Genomic DNA, 16,315 nt, shown 5'->3' with positions numbered 1-16,315 from the left:
ACAGTGGCCAGAGCACTGGACGAGAGCCTGGAGACCAGGTCCCACCACTCACTCACAGTGTGGCTTTGCCCACCTGAGCCCACTCGTCAGCTATTAATGCGGATGGCGACACCGTGTACTCATACTTGTTCTCTCGTCCTCCCAGGGCCATGTCACCAGACAGGCAAGCGCGCAGCTCTGTCTGCAGCCATTCAAGTTTCAGGCGCAGCGCTGGTTGGCGCTACCAGCCCCCACTCCGCATCCTCTTGTGGTATCTTATTCATCCCTCCTGTGCCAGCATCTAGCCCAGAACCTGGCACACAGAACAGCAGTGCAAAGACAGCTGCCATTTTATCAAATGAGCAAAGAGAGGTCCAGAAAAAAAATATGCTCAAGATCCCACCTGAGATTCCTGCTGAGTCTCAAGGCTGAGCTCTCCCCTGGGCTTATGCACTGAAGGGGAAATATATGCATTTCTGAAGTCACTGGGCCCGGCAGATCCCAGAGAAATGGCCCAGGGCTAGTCGTCTGTCCTGGAAAGAGTGGGTGGAAGGTTTGGGCCACAGCACCGAAGAGTGCCTGAGACCTTCCCTAGGGCCCACATCTCCAGGCTTCTTGCTAACAGACTTTTCCTTGGCAGAGAGGACAGAAGGTCCACCACTGATCTGGAACACCCTTCCTCAGCAGGGACCGCTGTACCCTAAACGACTCGATCCTGCCACCACCACGACCAACCATCCTTCCCCAAGCACCTCCTACGCTGCCCGACAGGGGCAGGCGGCACCAGAAGCACCAACACCCTCTCGCAGTCTCCGCAGCTCGCCCTGCAGCCTTACCGTTTGCGGACGACGTTAACGTTCTTCTCGAGCAGGTCATAGCGGATGTACTCACTGGGCTCAAAGTGGCTCATGGCCACCTCGGCCCGCTGGCACAGGACCGAGGCCACATGGTACTGCCGCACACCCAGGGCTTTCTGCAAGAAGAAGGACAGCAGCGACTGTCAGTGGAGTATTTAGAGCGGTCCACCCCTGAGAGACAGCGCAGAATGGTGAAAAAAGCAAAGAATTCAAGTGTCAAGAGCTATTCAGTGACTGCAGCCTCAGTTTCCTCACCTGAGGCACAGGGATGAGACAGTAGCCAAAAGGAACACAGCCTGTGGTAGCAGAAAAGTATAAGGGATTTACAGTCAGAATTTCTGCATCAAAGTCAAATTCTGTCCACTTAAGAAAATCCTCTATCATCTGAGGACCAGAAAAGTTGGGCAATGGGGATACAACCAGCTGTAGCGATCATATAGTTACTGGGAAGGTTGAAGGAGAAAATATGTGGACATTCCCATTAAGCTCTGAAGCACCACCCAAATGGTAGCTGCTATCCTGCCTGCCCTATAAGTTCCTTGAGGCTTGGGATCAAGCTCTGTCTGTCTTATTCATCTGTATCTGGACTACCTGGCACATATTTGAGATTTAACAACTAATGGTTGAATAGATGGAAAAATTAGTGAGGAAAACCTATGCATGAGTTTTGGATGTTTCCTCATCCCTTGAAAAGGTGGTGCCTAATCCTGCTCCCCTGGAATGTGCAGCAGACTCACCGACTGACTGGACAGAATGTGGCACAGTGATACTAGGGGACCTCTGAGGCTAGGCTGCAAAAAGGATTGCTTCTGCATGGCTCTCTCTTTCTTTGATGGCTCTGGCGGAAGACAGTCACCACCGCTGTTAAAACATTTCAGCAGGGCTTCCCTGGTGGCGCAGTGGCTGAGAGCCCGCCTGCCGATGCGGGGGACACAGGTTCGTGCCCTGGTCCGGGAAGATCCCACATGCTGCAGAGCGGCTGGGCCCGTGAGCCATGGCCGCTGAGTCTGTGTTCCACAATGGGAGAGGCCACAACAGTGAGAGGCCCGCGTACCGCAAAAAAACAAACAAACAAAAAAACAGTTCAGCAGTCCTCAGAGAGGCCCACCTAGAGAGGAACTGAGGCCTCTTGCCAAAAACCAGCACCACCTTGCTAGGCGTGTAAGCATGCCATCTTGCAAGCCAGTGCTCCAGCCTCAGCCCAAGCCCTCAGATCACCAGGGCCCTGGCCGACAACCTGGACTGCAAGTTCTTGAGCGACTCTGAGCCAGAACCACCAGCCAAGACGCTCCCAAATTCCGGGCCCACAGGAACTGTGAGCGAGAAACGTGTATTGTTGTTTTAATTCTCTAAGTTTGGGAGCAACGACTTCTTATGCAGCAACAGATAAGCAACTGTTATGAAGGGGTCTGTATTAGTTCATTTTAAACTGTGGATGACAAACTTCACAGGGTCCATTTTGACCAAGGAGGAATAGATGAACCCAAAGAAGCGACAGAGGGAAAGAACAGTGGTGTTCGCAGTCTAGGAAGTCATGCCCTTGGGCAAGGAAAGAGGCAAAGCTCAAGCCACTGCCCCAGGCTCCCTTCTATATGTCACCAGAACATTTAAAGCCAAATCCTGCCGACCTCAGCATCTGAACCAATACAAATGCACAGCTGCCACTCGCTGTTCAGGTGGCCGGCGAGGAGGGCAGACCCCATCAGGAAACAGCACCCCACCCGCCACCCCCTGACCTGCCACAGCAGAAGTGACCTCCCAGTGCAGACTGCAGACCCACCTGCCCTCCAGCTAAAAATCCACCAGGGGACCCTCACTCTCTGCCCTACTGGGTAGGGGTGAAGAACTCACCAATCAAAGGACTTTCTTTTTTTTTTTTTGGCTTCACAGCATGTGGGATTTTAGTTCCCCGATCAGGGAACAAACCCGTGCCCCCTGCAGTGGAAGTATGGAGTCTTAACCACTGGACCGCCAGGGGAGTCCCAAAGGACTTTCAACAGCCTGTGCAAAGGAGGAATGTGGGACACTGCAGCTGCAGGTACGGCCGCTGCTGCCTGCCGCCGCCATTACAGTGGGAGGCCCAGTGCACAGCGGCAGTCGGGGGGACCTGGACTTCAACCTGGCACGCCATTTACTACGTGAGCCATCTAGGACAATTTACCCTCTCTAAGTAATCATTTCCACACAGTGCTATTGTGAGGGCTAGGAGGTAACAGAAAGTACTTGGCACGGTTTCTATTATTACCCCTGTGCATTTATAAGCATACATTCAGCCTCCTGTGTTTTTCACACAAATGAGAAGCTATACAAGTTGTTCTGCAACTTGCTTTTTTCATTTATCAACATATCTTTGACACCTTTCCAATGTTTATACACAGATCTATCGCTCTCTTTTTGTAAATTAATTGCCCTTAACTTCAGTTTCCTTAGAAATAAAAATGAGTAGAACAATACCTAGTGTCTGGCCCAATAAGCAAAACAAATAACTGTAATCATAATTATAGTGTAGAGAAAAGGTAAAGTAGCAAATTCCTAACAGTAAGGGGACAATTAAGCAATCTATGGACACATATCAATACTTAAAAATAGATTTAAGTAATAATGCTGATTGGAAAAAAAAGGACAAAATAATATGTTCATACAGAATACAGCTTTGGGATAAAAAAAGAATATTAGTGCCTAGTGTGAGATGAGCACCGTGCTAAGCATCTAATTCTCACAGCCACCCAGGGAAGCGGCGCCTATGATTAGCCTATTTTCCAAGTGAGGCAACTGAGGCTCTCATGCAGTGACCAAGGCCACAGAGCAGCAACCAGGACCCAACCCAGCCTGACTGGCCCACTTTCTGCTATTGCCCCAGGCCCTCACCCGAAGCTTTGCCCCTAAAATGGAGATAAACTCAATAGTGTTAATAACAAATCAACCAGCTACATGCTCAATCCTTAATCATGACACTGCTCTGCCTACCAACTATGTGCAAATGTCTGTTCACAACAGCTAGCGCTGCCCAAGAGGACTTCCTGCCATGATGGACACGTCCTAGATCCTCACTGTTCAATACAGTAGCCACCCACCATGCGTGGCTGCAGGGCACCTGAAGTGTGCTGAGGTGACTGAGGAGTGGAATTTTTAATGTTACTCAACTTTAATTAAAGTTAAGTTGCCACATGGGACGGCTCAGGTTTATACATTAATAAGGATGGAAAGAGTTTTTAGGAAGCCTGAACCACCTGAATGTTCATCAAGTCAATTTTTCTAAAAAGCTATTTGGACCCCATCGCGTGCCAGGAGTTCATCATCCCACACGACCACCAATGCATTTCTGAAAAATTTCAAAATATTCTCCCTCTCTCTGTTTCCTTGCACAGTCTGCTTTTTCAGGTAGCGGGGGTGTCTGCCCTCTGGACGGTATGAAATAAACGCAACCATCTTTCTCAGGATATTGCTTCCCAGACCTGAGGTGCAACAGAATCTCCTGAGTTTGTTAAAAATACACAATCCTGGGACTTCCCTGGCGGTCCAGTGGTTAGGACTCGGCACCTTCACTGCATGGGCCTGGGTTCAATCCCTGGTTGGGGAACTAAGGTCCCGCAAGCCACGAGATATGGCCCAAAACAACAACGTAACCCTAAACCTTACCCAGGTAACGACTCAGCTGAGGGCGGGGGGTCCCTCAACTATCTGAAGACAGGACTTACTGTCCTCTCTAAACCCCCTCTTCTCTAGGCCAAGGGTAGCCCTGAGTTTTTTCAACTTTTCCTTTACGTGGCATGTTTCTAAATCCTGCAATAGCCCAACCATGCCCTGTGCTGAGGGCAAAGGGACAGTCACTTCCTTTGCTGAGCTTGTGGCTGTCCACCTCACTGCTGACACATGCATCACTCCCTTCCTCCTAACCCCTCAATAGCCGCCTTCCTCACTGACCGCTCAAGCCACACTGTACTACAGGCTTGGTTTTCTGTGCAGAGCTCTACCTTAATCTTGGTTTAATTTCAGCACCAGTTTCTGTCTACCTCCAGCCCTCTGTGGTCTACAGGAGTCCGGGTCAGTCACCCCAGGTCCTGACAGGCTGGCCTTCCCAGTGCGTGTCAGCCACACACGCAGTAAACACAACTCTCAGGCTGTTCATCCAAGTCTCAGTACAAATGTGACCCATTCCAGGCCAGGCTCCCCAGGGTGGACGTTTGGTCAAGCCAACAGTGATCTATTTAGTGACAATCCCCAGGTCCGGGTCTTCAACCCACAACAATAACCACCTGACTGAAATGTCACTAAGCCATCGCTTCTGTTTCGCGACTAGGGACAGCCTGACTGACCCGTCAGTTGCCCTACAGAAATCAACACTCACACCTCCTGTTTCACTAATCTACTAATCGCAACGAAAAAGTAAGAAGATGTTAGCCTGGCTGTGAGACCTTAAGCAATTCACTTTGTTCCTCCAGGCCTGAGTTTTTCACACCTGTAAAGGGTGAAATCTCAGCCCTGTTCCCTGCTTCAGAGCCGAACTGTGAGAGGTTTAAAGTGTATGAAATGTCATGTCTAACTCTGAAGAGGCTGATCATACTAATATGCTTACCCAAAGGCTGACTTCAAGGGCAAGGATACCATGTATCATTCATTCAGGACCACATATACCTCACATACAAAATGAAGACTAGGCTATGGGTAGTCTTAGAATAAAAATAAAACAGCCTTACTTATTAAGTACCTGCTCCATGCCAAGCATTTTCTGTGCCTAATTTTGAATTCCATAGTGGTACAAGGTAATTGTTATTCCCATCTTACAGATTTGGAAACTGAAGATCAGAGAGGTTAAGTCAGAAATCTTACATGTGACAAACAGTGAATCCAGGATGCAAGTGCAGACCTGTCTCTTTCTAGGATGAGCCAATTCCCCTGGATTCTGCTACCCGCTAACCCCACATAGCCTACCTATCCTTTCCCATTGGAAGGTAGCATGGTGTGATGGTTCAGATTGAAGACCTGTAGTCAGACTGCCCAACCCAGCAGCATCACTAACCCGCTGTGGCCCTAGAGAAGTTATTTAGCCTCACCAAGCCTTAGCTTCCCCACAGAGAAAATGGAGATAAACGTGTTAATAGTAAATGAAATAGTCTACTTTAAGTGCTTGGCACAGAGCGGGTTCATATGTGCTCAATGTATGTGATTTTTTAAAAATTAATTTATTTGTTTTTATTTTTGGCTGTGTTGGGTCTCTGCTGCTGTGCGCAGGCTTTCTCTAGTTGCGGCGAGCAGGGGCTACTCTTCATTGTGGTGCGCAGGCTTCCCATTGTCGTGGCTTCTCTTGTTGCGGAGCACGGCTCTAGGTGCATGGGCTTCAGTAGTTCTCGCGCACAGGCTTAGCTGCTCCGTGGCATGTGGGATCTTCCCGGGCCAGGGATCGAACCCATGTCCCCCGCATCGGCAGGCGGATTCTTAACCACTGCACCTCCAGGAAAGCCCTCAATGTATGTTATATTGTATTATTTTCATGGAGGAGACAGACACACAATTAGATGTGATGAGGTTGTGCTCCTTTTCTGGATTCTGGCAGAAGGGGTATCCTCTTCTTTTGCTTACTGAAAACATAGCTTTTGGCTGATCAGCATTTTTCAGAAGCCTTAGCTCATCTGGGCCTTTGACATTCTTGACCCCTTTCTGATGTATTCCAGCTGCCACAGTGTTTCTCCTTAGTTACTTGCCCTCCTTCCAACTTTGGCTAAGACATTCTAAAAATCTAAGCTGAGCTCTATAGCAGCAACTCTTCTGTCTCTCCTTCAGACTACTTCCAATTTGTTAGAACTTGCCTTGGAAAACCTCCCATCCCTCTGAAACCCCTTCTGTTTACGGGATCCTGGCAGAGAGACCTCATCTATTTGGTCTCTCAATAATTCAGAAACTTGCTTTCCTCCAGGGCACCAAACATGCTGCACTTCCGTAGCCAGTACAAAGTCTAAAGGGATCTGCCACTGGGCCTTTGCACATGCCGTTTCTTCTGCTTAGAATGTTCTCTGCCCACCCCCTTCTCAATCTATCCTTTGTGTAGGTAATTCCCATTGATCCTTCAAGTTCTAAATTAATTTCACTTTCTTAGGGAACCTTCTTGAACTCTCAGCCCAAGCAGAGCCTCCTATCATCTATGCCCATTTACTACTTTCTGACGTTCATTCGTGAGATGATATCTGTCTCCACTAGTCTGTAAGATCCACTAAGGGAGGGATTGTGTCTGTTCATTCATAATAAAATTCCCCATGCCTGAACACCAGGTCTGATACACAGGTGCTACATAAATATCAGTTAATTAAACCAATGAATGTTGCTTTTACTTTACCAACCAGTTCTTCCTTATTGAGCAAGGTTAAATACAGAGCAAGTTGGGTTAACCTTGTGAGAACAAATAGTTAACAGGACAAATCAATAATTTGCCAGGCTCAGATGCTTGTGGTTAGACTGTAAACAGGTTGAACATTTTTGAAAGACAATTACGCAATACCTATTAAAATGTAAAACATTTGTACCTTTTGACTAGCTTTCCCTCTTCCAGGAAGCTATCTTATAAAAATACTCACTCAAATGAGTGTAGAGACTAGCAAAGACGCTCTCTACATCACTGTTTTTACTTATTTATTTAGACAACTGTTCTTTGTCTAGCTTCACATTTGGATTGATGGTCTTCGATGCCACATGCGGGCTTTCTCTAGTTGCGGCAAGCGGGGCTGCTCTTTGTTGCGGTGTGCGGGCTTTTCATTGCGGTGGCTTCTCTTGTTGCAGAGCACAGGCTCTAGGCGCACAGGCTTCAGTAGTTGTGGCTCACGGGCTCTAGAGGGCAGGCTCAGCAGTTGCGGCGCATGGGCTTATTTCCGTGGCATGTGGGAGCTTCCCAGACCAGGGTTCGAACCCGTGTCCCCTGCACTGGCAGGTGGATTCTTAACTACTGTGCCACCAGGGAAGTCCCCATCACTGTTTTTAAAAGAACAACACAATTGTCCAAAAATAGGGCACTGATTGAATAGATTCTGGTTCATCCACGAAGGAATGCCATTCTACACCTTTTTAAATATTCAAGAATAAGATGATGGTGGTGGTCTAACAACATTGTGAACGTAGTTAACGTCACTGAAGTGAACAGTTAAAAATGGTTAAAATGTCAAACTTTATTATGTATTTTACCATGATTTAAAAAAAGAAGTAGAAGGGACTTCCCTTGTGGCGCAGTGGATAAGACTCTGAGCTCCCAATGCAGAGGGCCCTGGTTCGATCCCTGGTCAGGGAACTAGATCACACATAATGCTGCAACTAAGAGTTTGCATGCCGCAACGAAGGAGCCCACCTGCCACAACTAAGACTCGGTGCAACCAAATAAATACATAAATATTTTTTAAAAAAGAATATTTAAAAAATAAAAAAAAATTTAAAAAGAAGTAGATCTACCTTTACTGGCAGGAAAAAAATTTCATGACACATTCAATGAAAATAAGAAATAGCAAAATAGTGCCATGGTATGGGCCCATTTCTGTATAATAACAGTAATTAACGAATGTAAATATGTTTAGAAAAAAATTGAAATGATATGCCTAAACTGTTCACAGCAATTATCTCTAGAGATTAGAATTATGGGCACTTTTATGTTCTAGGCTAAGTATTTTTGTAACTTTTAAATGCTGCATGATATATGCGAGTTTCCTTTGTAACCAGGAGGAAAAAAAAGAATGAACAAGACAAATTGGTGCAGAAAAGCATGCTGACTGTAGTGTAGCATACACAGCAGGATCAGTCAGGAGCACTTAGACAATAATCAAGTGTTCTGGTTTTTAAAAATGTGCAAACCCTTTGTTTCAGCAAGTTAACTTACAGGAATTTATCACGACTAAGTAAAAGGAAAAAAATGTACCTTCACACTAGAGGAATCTGGTTACCACCAGCTCAACCCAGAGATCAAACAGCATCACCAACAGCAAGACTACCTTACATTCGTGCCTCCGGATGGGACAGCGTCACCTATGAAGAATTCTTGTCAAAAAATGTTTAACCTGAATCTAAGAAAGCTTTGGGACCTTACTTCCAGTTTAAGGGAAATGCAAGGAATAAAAGAATAATCAATTACATCCAGAATGCGAAAGGTCTACGAGAATCTGGGCTAGTCCCTTTCAAGTCAATGTCATGGGGAAAAACGGTGTGTGTGTGACGGGGTGGGAGTGGGAAGGTGCTGTTCTAGATTAAGAGACTAAAAAAGTAAAATCAGGGCTTCCCTGGTGGCGCAGTGGTCGAGAGTCCGCCTGCTGATGCGGGGGACATGGGTTCGTGCTCCGGTGCGGGAAGATCCCACATGCTGCGGAGCGGCTGGGCCCGTGAGCCACGGCCGCTGAGCCTGCGCGTCCGGAGCCTGTGCTCCACAACGGGAGAGGCCACAACAGTGAGAGGCCCGCGTGCCGCAAAAAAAAAAAAAAAAAAAAAAAGTAAAATCAATGCAGCATGCAAATTTTTTTATCAGGTCTTGATTTGAAAAGAGATAGCTACCAAAGACATTTTTGGGAGAAGTGGGGAAGTTAAGAAAATGATACTGTAGTTATATAGCTAATTGACTTAGTTTTAAGAGATAAATGTTGAAGCTTTTAGGAATGAGGTGTCACAACGCCTTTAATTTCTTCTGAAATGGTCCAGAAAAAAAAATAATAAAAAATATACAGATGGGGGGGTGGGATGAATTGTGAGACTGACACATATACACTATCGCTACTATGTATAAAATAGATAACTAATGAGAACCTATTGTATAGCACAGGGAACTGTACTCAATGCTCTGTGGGGACCTAAATGGGAAGGAAATCCAAAAAAGAGATATATATAAACGTATAAGCTGATTCACTTTGCTCTACAGTAGAAACTAACACAATATTGTAAATCAACTATACTCCAATAAAAATTTAAAAAAATATATATAGATGAAGCAAATAAGGCAAAATGTTGATAACTGTTGACTCTAGATGGTAGGTATATGGGTGTTCTTTGTACTATTTTCTACTTTTACTTATGTGTAAAAATTCATGACAGAAAATCTTTTAAGTAAGGCATCAAGTATGGTTAAATCCATGTGCTAGACATAATGGCTTAAATTTCCTTCTTGATTTTTTTCTAAATTTTCCAAATTTTCTACAAATGAATCATTGTAATACTTCTTATAATTAGAAAGAATATAACCAACATTAGGTTTTAATTAAAAATTAAATGCACAGAACCAAAGATAAATATCCTTGCAGACTGCTTGCTGTGGACTAAAAGCAAAATAATTCAATCTTTTCAAAAAGCAGCTTGTCAATAAGACATCCACAGGAACATCCATACCTTTGACTCAGTAATTCCATATCTGAGACTCTATCTTCAAGAAATAACTCCAAGTATGTAAAGGAAATGAACATTATAAAAAATGGTTTGGGTTAAGACAGAAAATTATTTTCTCCTATAATTCCCCAAATTTGTATTAAGGTAATACTGTGTGGATGGAAAGAGACTGACAGCAAGCTGTTTTTAGCTGATGTAGAGAGAACCAAAGTTCCCTAATATCACTATAGGTTTCTTCTCGAACTCCAATTTTGAAATCCAACATTCGGGTGAAGGTATCAAGCTCAGAGTGCCCGCCCCATGGGTCATTTCTCTGTGTGCAGTATGGTGGACAGTGAGATTCCCCCTGTGACAGGAGGTGGTGGGGGCCAAGAAGGAACATTCAGGGGTTGGGAGTCCAGAGATCTGGCCTCCGAGTTCGGTCACAATGCACCCCTGTACAAATAATCTAGCCTTTCTGTGCCTTCTTTTTCTAAAAAAATATTTATTTATTTATTTGGCTGCGCCAGGTCTCAGTTGCAGCTCGTGGGATCTTCGTTGCCGCATGCAGAATCTTTAGTTGCAGCATGCGGAATCTTTAGTTGCAGCATGCGGGATCTTTAGTTGCGGCATGCAAACTCTTAGTTGCAGCATGCGGGATCTAGTTCCCTGACCAGGGATCGAACCTGGGCCCCCTGCACTGGCAGCGAGGAGTCTTAGCCACTGGATCACCAGGGAAGTCCCTCCATTTCTATAAAATGGGAGAAGCAGATCATTCTGGCTGCATCAAAATCACCTGGGAGGTTTCACTGAACCAGCTTCTAGGCCCTAAGGGCTCCCAGACCTCTCAATCAGAATCACCTGAGGTGGAGCCTTAAGCATCAATAAAGATTACAGGTTACGCTGATACAGCCGTATCTGGGAACCACCGGACTAGATGTTCTCCAAAGTTCCTTCCAGCTCAGAGATTCTATAAATATTCCTCCCCAGTAAACAGGCATCAGATAAACCCACTTACTCCCAAAGGCCTAGGGGAAAGCATAGCAACGGCAGAACAGATTAATCTGTACCAAGGAAGAAAACCCCCAGAGCTCAGGTCTTTCTGGAGTAGCCACAGCCTTCGCCTTCATTTACACACAGATGTGGATGTAAAGGTATGCATATGTGCACACATCAAATGCAACCCAGCGTGGTGTCACAGAAAGCACACCAGATTCAGAACGCTACCCATTTATTATTAGCTCCCTGCATGGTCAAACTGTTTACTCTATTTTAAAATACTTATAAAATATGGAGAATAATCCCTGTCATTTAACAAATAATGCCAGAAATTGTTTCCACATGGCTCCCAAACTTTTTCAAGTTAAGGCCCACGAACAAAGTAATTCTTTTTGGTAAACAGACCAGGTTGCTGCTGGAAGACAACTGGCAGCCTTAGTTGCTGGGGGATGGGGGTGGGGGTGTGGGGGGGGGGGTCATTATCTCTGCACACCTGTATGTTATTCGCTACAGCACACCTGGGGAAAGCTTAGCTGTACCACACTAGACTCTAGAACACCACCACGCTCTCCCTGCCCTCAAGACCACAGTACAGTGGGATAAGACAAACAGAAGGTGTGGTAGTGTGTTAGAGTGGCTATTGTATGCGTTAGGTACAGGGGAAATACGAGTGGTCGAGTGAAAAAGAGGCTAAGGCCTCCTCAGGGCTCAAACAAGATCATGTTTGGGTTCAAATCAAAAACATTGGCTACAGATGCAAAAACCAGAGAGACTGAGTGATCTGCTCAAAATCACATGGCATTTGTGGAGAGTCATCAGGGAAGGAGGAAGTCATTCAAAGTCCACTGTATCCTAGCAACATCCATATACTGGCCACAGGATGTTCGGAGCTAAAAGGAGCCTTTGAGAGGGGACTTCCAAATTTTGACTGAAAACACACAGGCACAAAACACATTTTATGTTGTGGCCCAGCAACAGGTACTGAGAGTGTGTGTAATTCACACGAAGTTTCACTAAACAATACCTGACATGTGCAATGTACACTGATACTTTTTATTCTCTATTATTATTTTCATTGTGGTAAAATCTACCATTGTAACTATTAAATGTACAATTCAGTACATTTACAATGCTGTGCAGCCATCACCACTATCTAGTTCCAGAACCTCTCCATCACCCGAAGCAAGCCCCGGACACACTGAGCAGCTGCTCCTTTTTCTTTTCACCCTCCCTGTCCCAGCTGCTGGCAATCACTGACCTGCTTTCTGTTTCTATGGATTTGTCTGTTCTAGATATTTCATGTAAATGAAATCATACAATAGGTGGCCTTCTGTGTCTGGCTTTTTTCATTTAGCACTCTATATTATCTTTTTTTGAAGGCCACTTGCACCCCATTAATTTCATGATCAAATAACAGGTCGACATAGGCAGTCCGAAAACACTATCTTAGAGAACTTCCAATTAAAAATATTAGTTACATAAAATGTATGGTGATGGACGTTAACTAGTCTTATTGTGGTGATCACTTTGCAATACGTACAAATATATAATCATCATGCTGTGTACCTGAAACTAATACAATGTTGTATGTCAATTATAACTCAATTTAAAAAAAAATTACATGGGCTTCCCTGGTGGCGCAGTGGTTGAGAGTCCGCGTGCCAATGCAGGGGACAGGGGTTCGTGCCCCGGTCCAGGAGGATCCCACGTGCCGCGGAGCGGCTGGGCCCGTGAGCCATGGCCGCTGAGCCTGCGCGTCCGGAGCCTGTGCTCCGCAATGGGAGAGGCCACAACAGTGAGAGGCCTGCGTACCGCAAAAAAAAAAAAAAAATTACTTACAAACATCAAAGGCAAACAGCGACAACGAATGACAGTCACCGAAGGCATTTGCAGAGCATCACCAGGCTCTCTGCAGCTTTCCACCTACTGTACCAGAGGACCCCAAACCTCAGCCCACCCACTTGATGCCTGCCTGCACACAACTATCCACCAGGAAAATGGAGAAAATAAAGACAATGTAGCAAGTTTTTTTAAAAAGTCAAATTTATTACATTTAAAACATGTTCTTTGTTCTGAGTCTTTCCTTCCTATACCTTTGATGTTAAAAAGGCCCTTTTAAGAAATAATGGTGATAACAGAGAATGATATAGTGGTTTTTTTGTTTTGGTTTTGGTTGTTGTTGTTTTGGTGTCCTTACTTCAAAAAATTTAAAACGTGCAACCTCACATTGATCCTCTCAATTCTGTCTGTACACTTTGGTGCCCTCTATCACGCAACTTTCCCAGAACAAGACTGTCTTTGGGGGATAGTAGCAGTCACTGGAGAAGTAAGATACAAGGATGAAGAAAAAGCTAGGTTTTTATATTAACTTTATAATCTCAGTAGCAGCCAGAAATATGAGAAATGATAAGCAGGGCTGACTCTGGTGAAAAACATCTATCTTCACTGTCATTCTCTCTGTCTCCCCTCCCTCCTACCACCAAACCTTACCCATTTGTTTACTCATTAGTCTGTCCATCTATCAACTAGTTACTGAGTGACTACGGGTGCCAGACACTGTCTGAGGCACTGAGGATACAGCAATGAACAAAATGGTCCAATACTCCCTGCCCTCTTGGGACTGACATTCCGGGAGGATAAAGGTGGGGAGGGGACAGACAAGTAGACACAGAGAAACAAGTAAAACCTCAGTCAGACGTCGGTAAGTGTCATGAGAGAATGAAGCAGGAGCCCTGGGAGAGGGAGCCAGGGAAGTAGGGGGAGGTGCAATTTAAAGTAGGAGAGTTGGGAAGGGCTTCAGTGAGAAGGTGACCTTGAACAACAACCTGACAAAAGGTCAACGTACAGGTAATCTGAAGGAAAAGTATTCTAGACAGAAAGTTTAAGGATCCTCCAAAGTGAGGTAGTGCCCGTTGTGTTCAAAGAGCAACAAGGAGAGACATCTGTATACCCACGCTGATAGCAGCATTATTCGTAATAGCCAAAAAGTGGAAGCAACCCACCCAAGTGTCCATTGATGGATGATGGAGAAACAGAATGTGGTACATACAATGGAATATTAGTTAGACTTAACAAAGGATTTGTAAAAGCCTAAAAAAGAATCTGACACATGCTACAACACAGATGAACCTTGAAGACATTATGCTAAGTGAAATAAGCCCGTCACAAAAGGACAAATACTGTGTGATTAGTTATATGAGGTACCTGGAGTAATTAAGTTCATAGAGACAGAAAGCAGAAGAGTGGGCGCCAGGGGTTGGGGGAAGGGGGAAATGGGGAGTTAGTGTCTAATGGCTACAGTCTCAGTTTGGGAAGGTGAAAAAGTTCTGGAGATGACTGGTGGTGATAGTTGTGCAACAATGTGAATGTACTTGATGCTACTGAACTGTACACTTAAAATTCTTAAAATGGTAAATATTTAAAAGTAAAAAATATAGGGGGGAAAAAAAGGAACAGCAAGGAAGCCAGTATGGCCAGAGCAGAATAAACAAGGAGGAGTACAGTAAGAGGTAAGACCAAGATTGCATAGGTCCTAGGGACTTCCCTGGTGGTCCAGTGGCAAAGAATTCACCTTGCAATGCAGAGGACACAGGTTCGATCCCTGCTCAGGGAAATAAGATCCCACATGCCATGGGGCAACTAAGCCCATGCGCCACAACTACTGAGCTCGTGCACCTCAACTACAGAGCCTGCGTGCCGCAAACTACAAAGCCCACCCGCCCAGTCTACACGCCACGAGAGAAGAGAAAACCCGCACGCCACAACTAGAGAGAAGCCCATGCACCACAACGAAAGATCCTGCATGCCTCAACGAAGACCCACATGCCACAACTAAGATCTGACACAGCCAAAAATAAATAAAACAAATAAATAATAAACAAATCTTTAAAAAAAGAAAAGGTGGCACAGGACCTTGTAGAATACAGTAAAGATTCTGGACTTTACTCTGAGTGAGAAGAGAAGCTAACAGAGAATTCTGAATGAGAATTACATGGTCCTACTTATTTATAAGGACCATTCTGGCTGCTGTACATAGAATAGAAGGAAGCAGGGAAACCAGATAGGAGGCCAACACAATATCCCAGTCAAAGATGGTGGTGATTTGGACCAGAGTGGTAATGGTGGAGGTGGTGAGAAGGGGTTGGAGTCTGGATAGTCTCTGAAAGTACTAACAATAGGATTTGCTAACAAACTGGTCAAGAGGCATGAGAGGAAAGTCAAGAATACCACTGAGGTTTTGGGCCTGAGTAACTGGAAGAATGGGGTTGCTATAAACTGAAATGGGGAAGGCAATAGGAAGAGCAGGCTTGGGGGTGAGATCGGGAGTTTTTCTGTCCGACACCCAAGTGGAGATGTCAAGTAGGCAGTTGGAGTCTCATCCTAAATCCCATCCCTCTAGAACTTGGCTAATTAAATGGTTCATCTAGAATCACAGATTATCAAAACCCAAAGTGTCCCCAGATCACCAGATATCTTTTCTTCACATGACAGATGAAGAGTGCCCCAGGTCACATACCTAGTTAACAGCAGTTTGGAGCAGAACTCAAGTCACTTAATTCTCAAGTCAACACTTTTTCCACCACACTACCACCCTAATTAAAACTGAAGCAGGGACCTCCCTGGTGGCACAGTGGATAAAACCCCACGCTCCCAACGTAGGCAGCCTGCATTCGATCCCTGGTCAGGGAAGTAGATCCCACATGCATGCTGCAGCTAAGAGTTCACATGCCACAAATAAGGAGCCTGTGTGGCACAACTAAGGAGCTGGCGAGCCACAACTAAGGAGCCCTGGAGCCACAAGTAAGGAGCCAGCCTGCTGCAACTAAGACCCCATGCAACCAAATAAATAAATAAATATTAAAAATAAATAAAGTTACTTTTTTTAAAAAAACTGAAGTAGCACTGATTCATTAAACAAATATTTATCCAGCCCCAGACTTTGTGCTGTGGTGCCTGAATTAGTGAGATAAGCAAGACGACACAGTCCCTCCCATTGCTGAACTTACAATCTGGTGAAGAAGACAGATATCAAGTAATCACTAGAGAAACTATGGAAGCAACGATATGAGAAGTGCTATGAAAGAAAGGTTAAGTAGCTATAACGCTATAACAGTATAAAGCTGGAGAACCTAATCTAGACTAGGGGAAGGGCTTTTCCAAGA

General features: G+C 45.0%; 1 protein-coding gene across 1 annotated transcript in view; it reads right to left on the bottom strand.

Moving 5' to 3' along the window:
- Positions 1–16,315, bottom strand: part of ACO2 (aconitase 2) — a 51,972-nt gene that overhangs the window by 22,998 nt on the left and 12,659 nt on the right. The window contains exon 2 of the mRNA XM_022596833.2: positions 816–952. Within this exon, the coding sequence (XP_022452541.1) occupies positions 816–952 (137 nt within the window). The remainder of the gene's footprint in view (positions 1–815; positions 953–16,315) is intronic.

The sequence above is a fragment of the Delphinapterus leucas genome, chromosome 11 (assembly GCF_059928025.1).
Source record: "Delphinapterus leucas isolate spDelLeu-1000000601 "Yukka" chromosome 11, BTC_Dleu_Yukka2, whole genome shotgun sequence".
Classification (NCBI taxonomy): Eukaryota; Metazoa; Chordata; class Mammalia; order Artiodactyla; family Monodontidae; genus Delphinapterus; species Delphinapterus leucas.
Note: the sequence above shows the minus strand (reverse complement) of the source record. Positions and strands in the feature narration are given on the sequence as shown.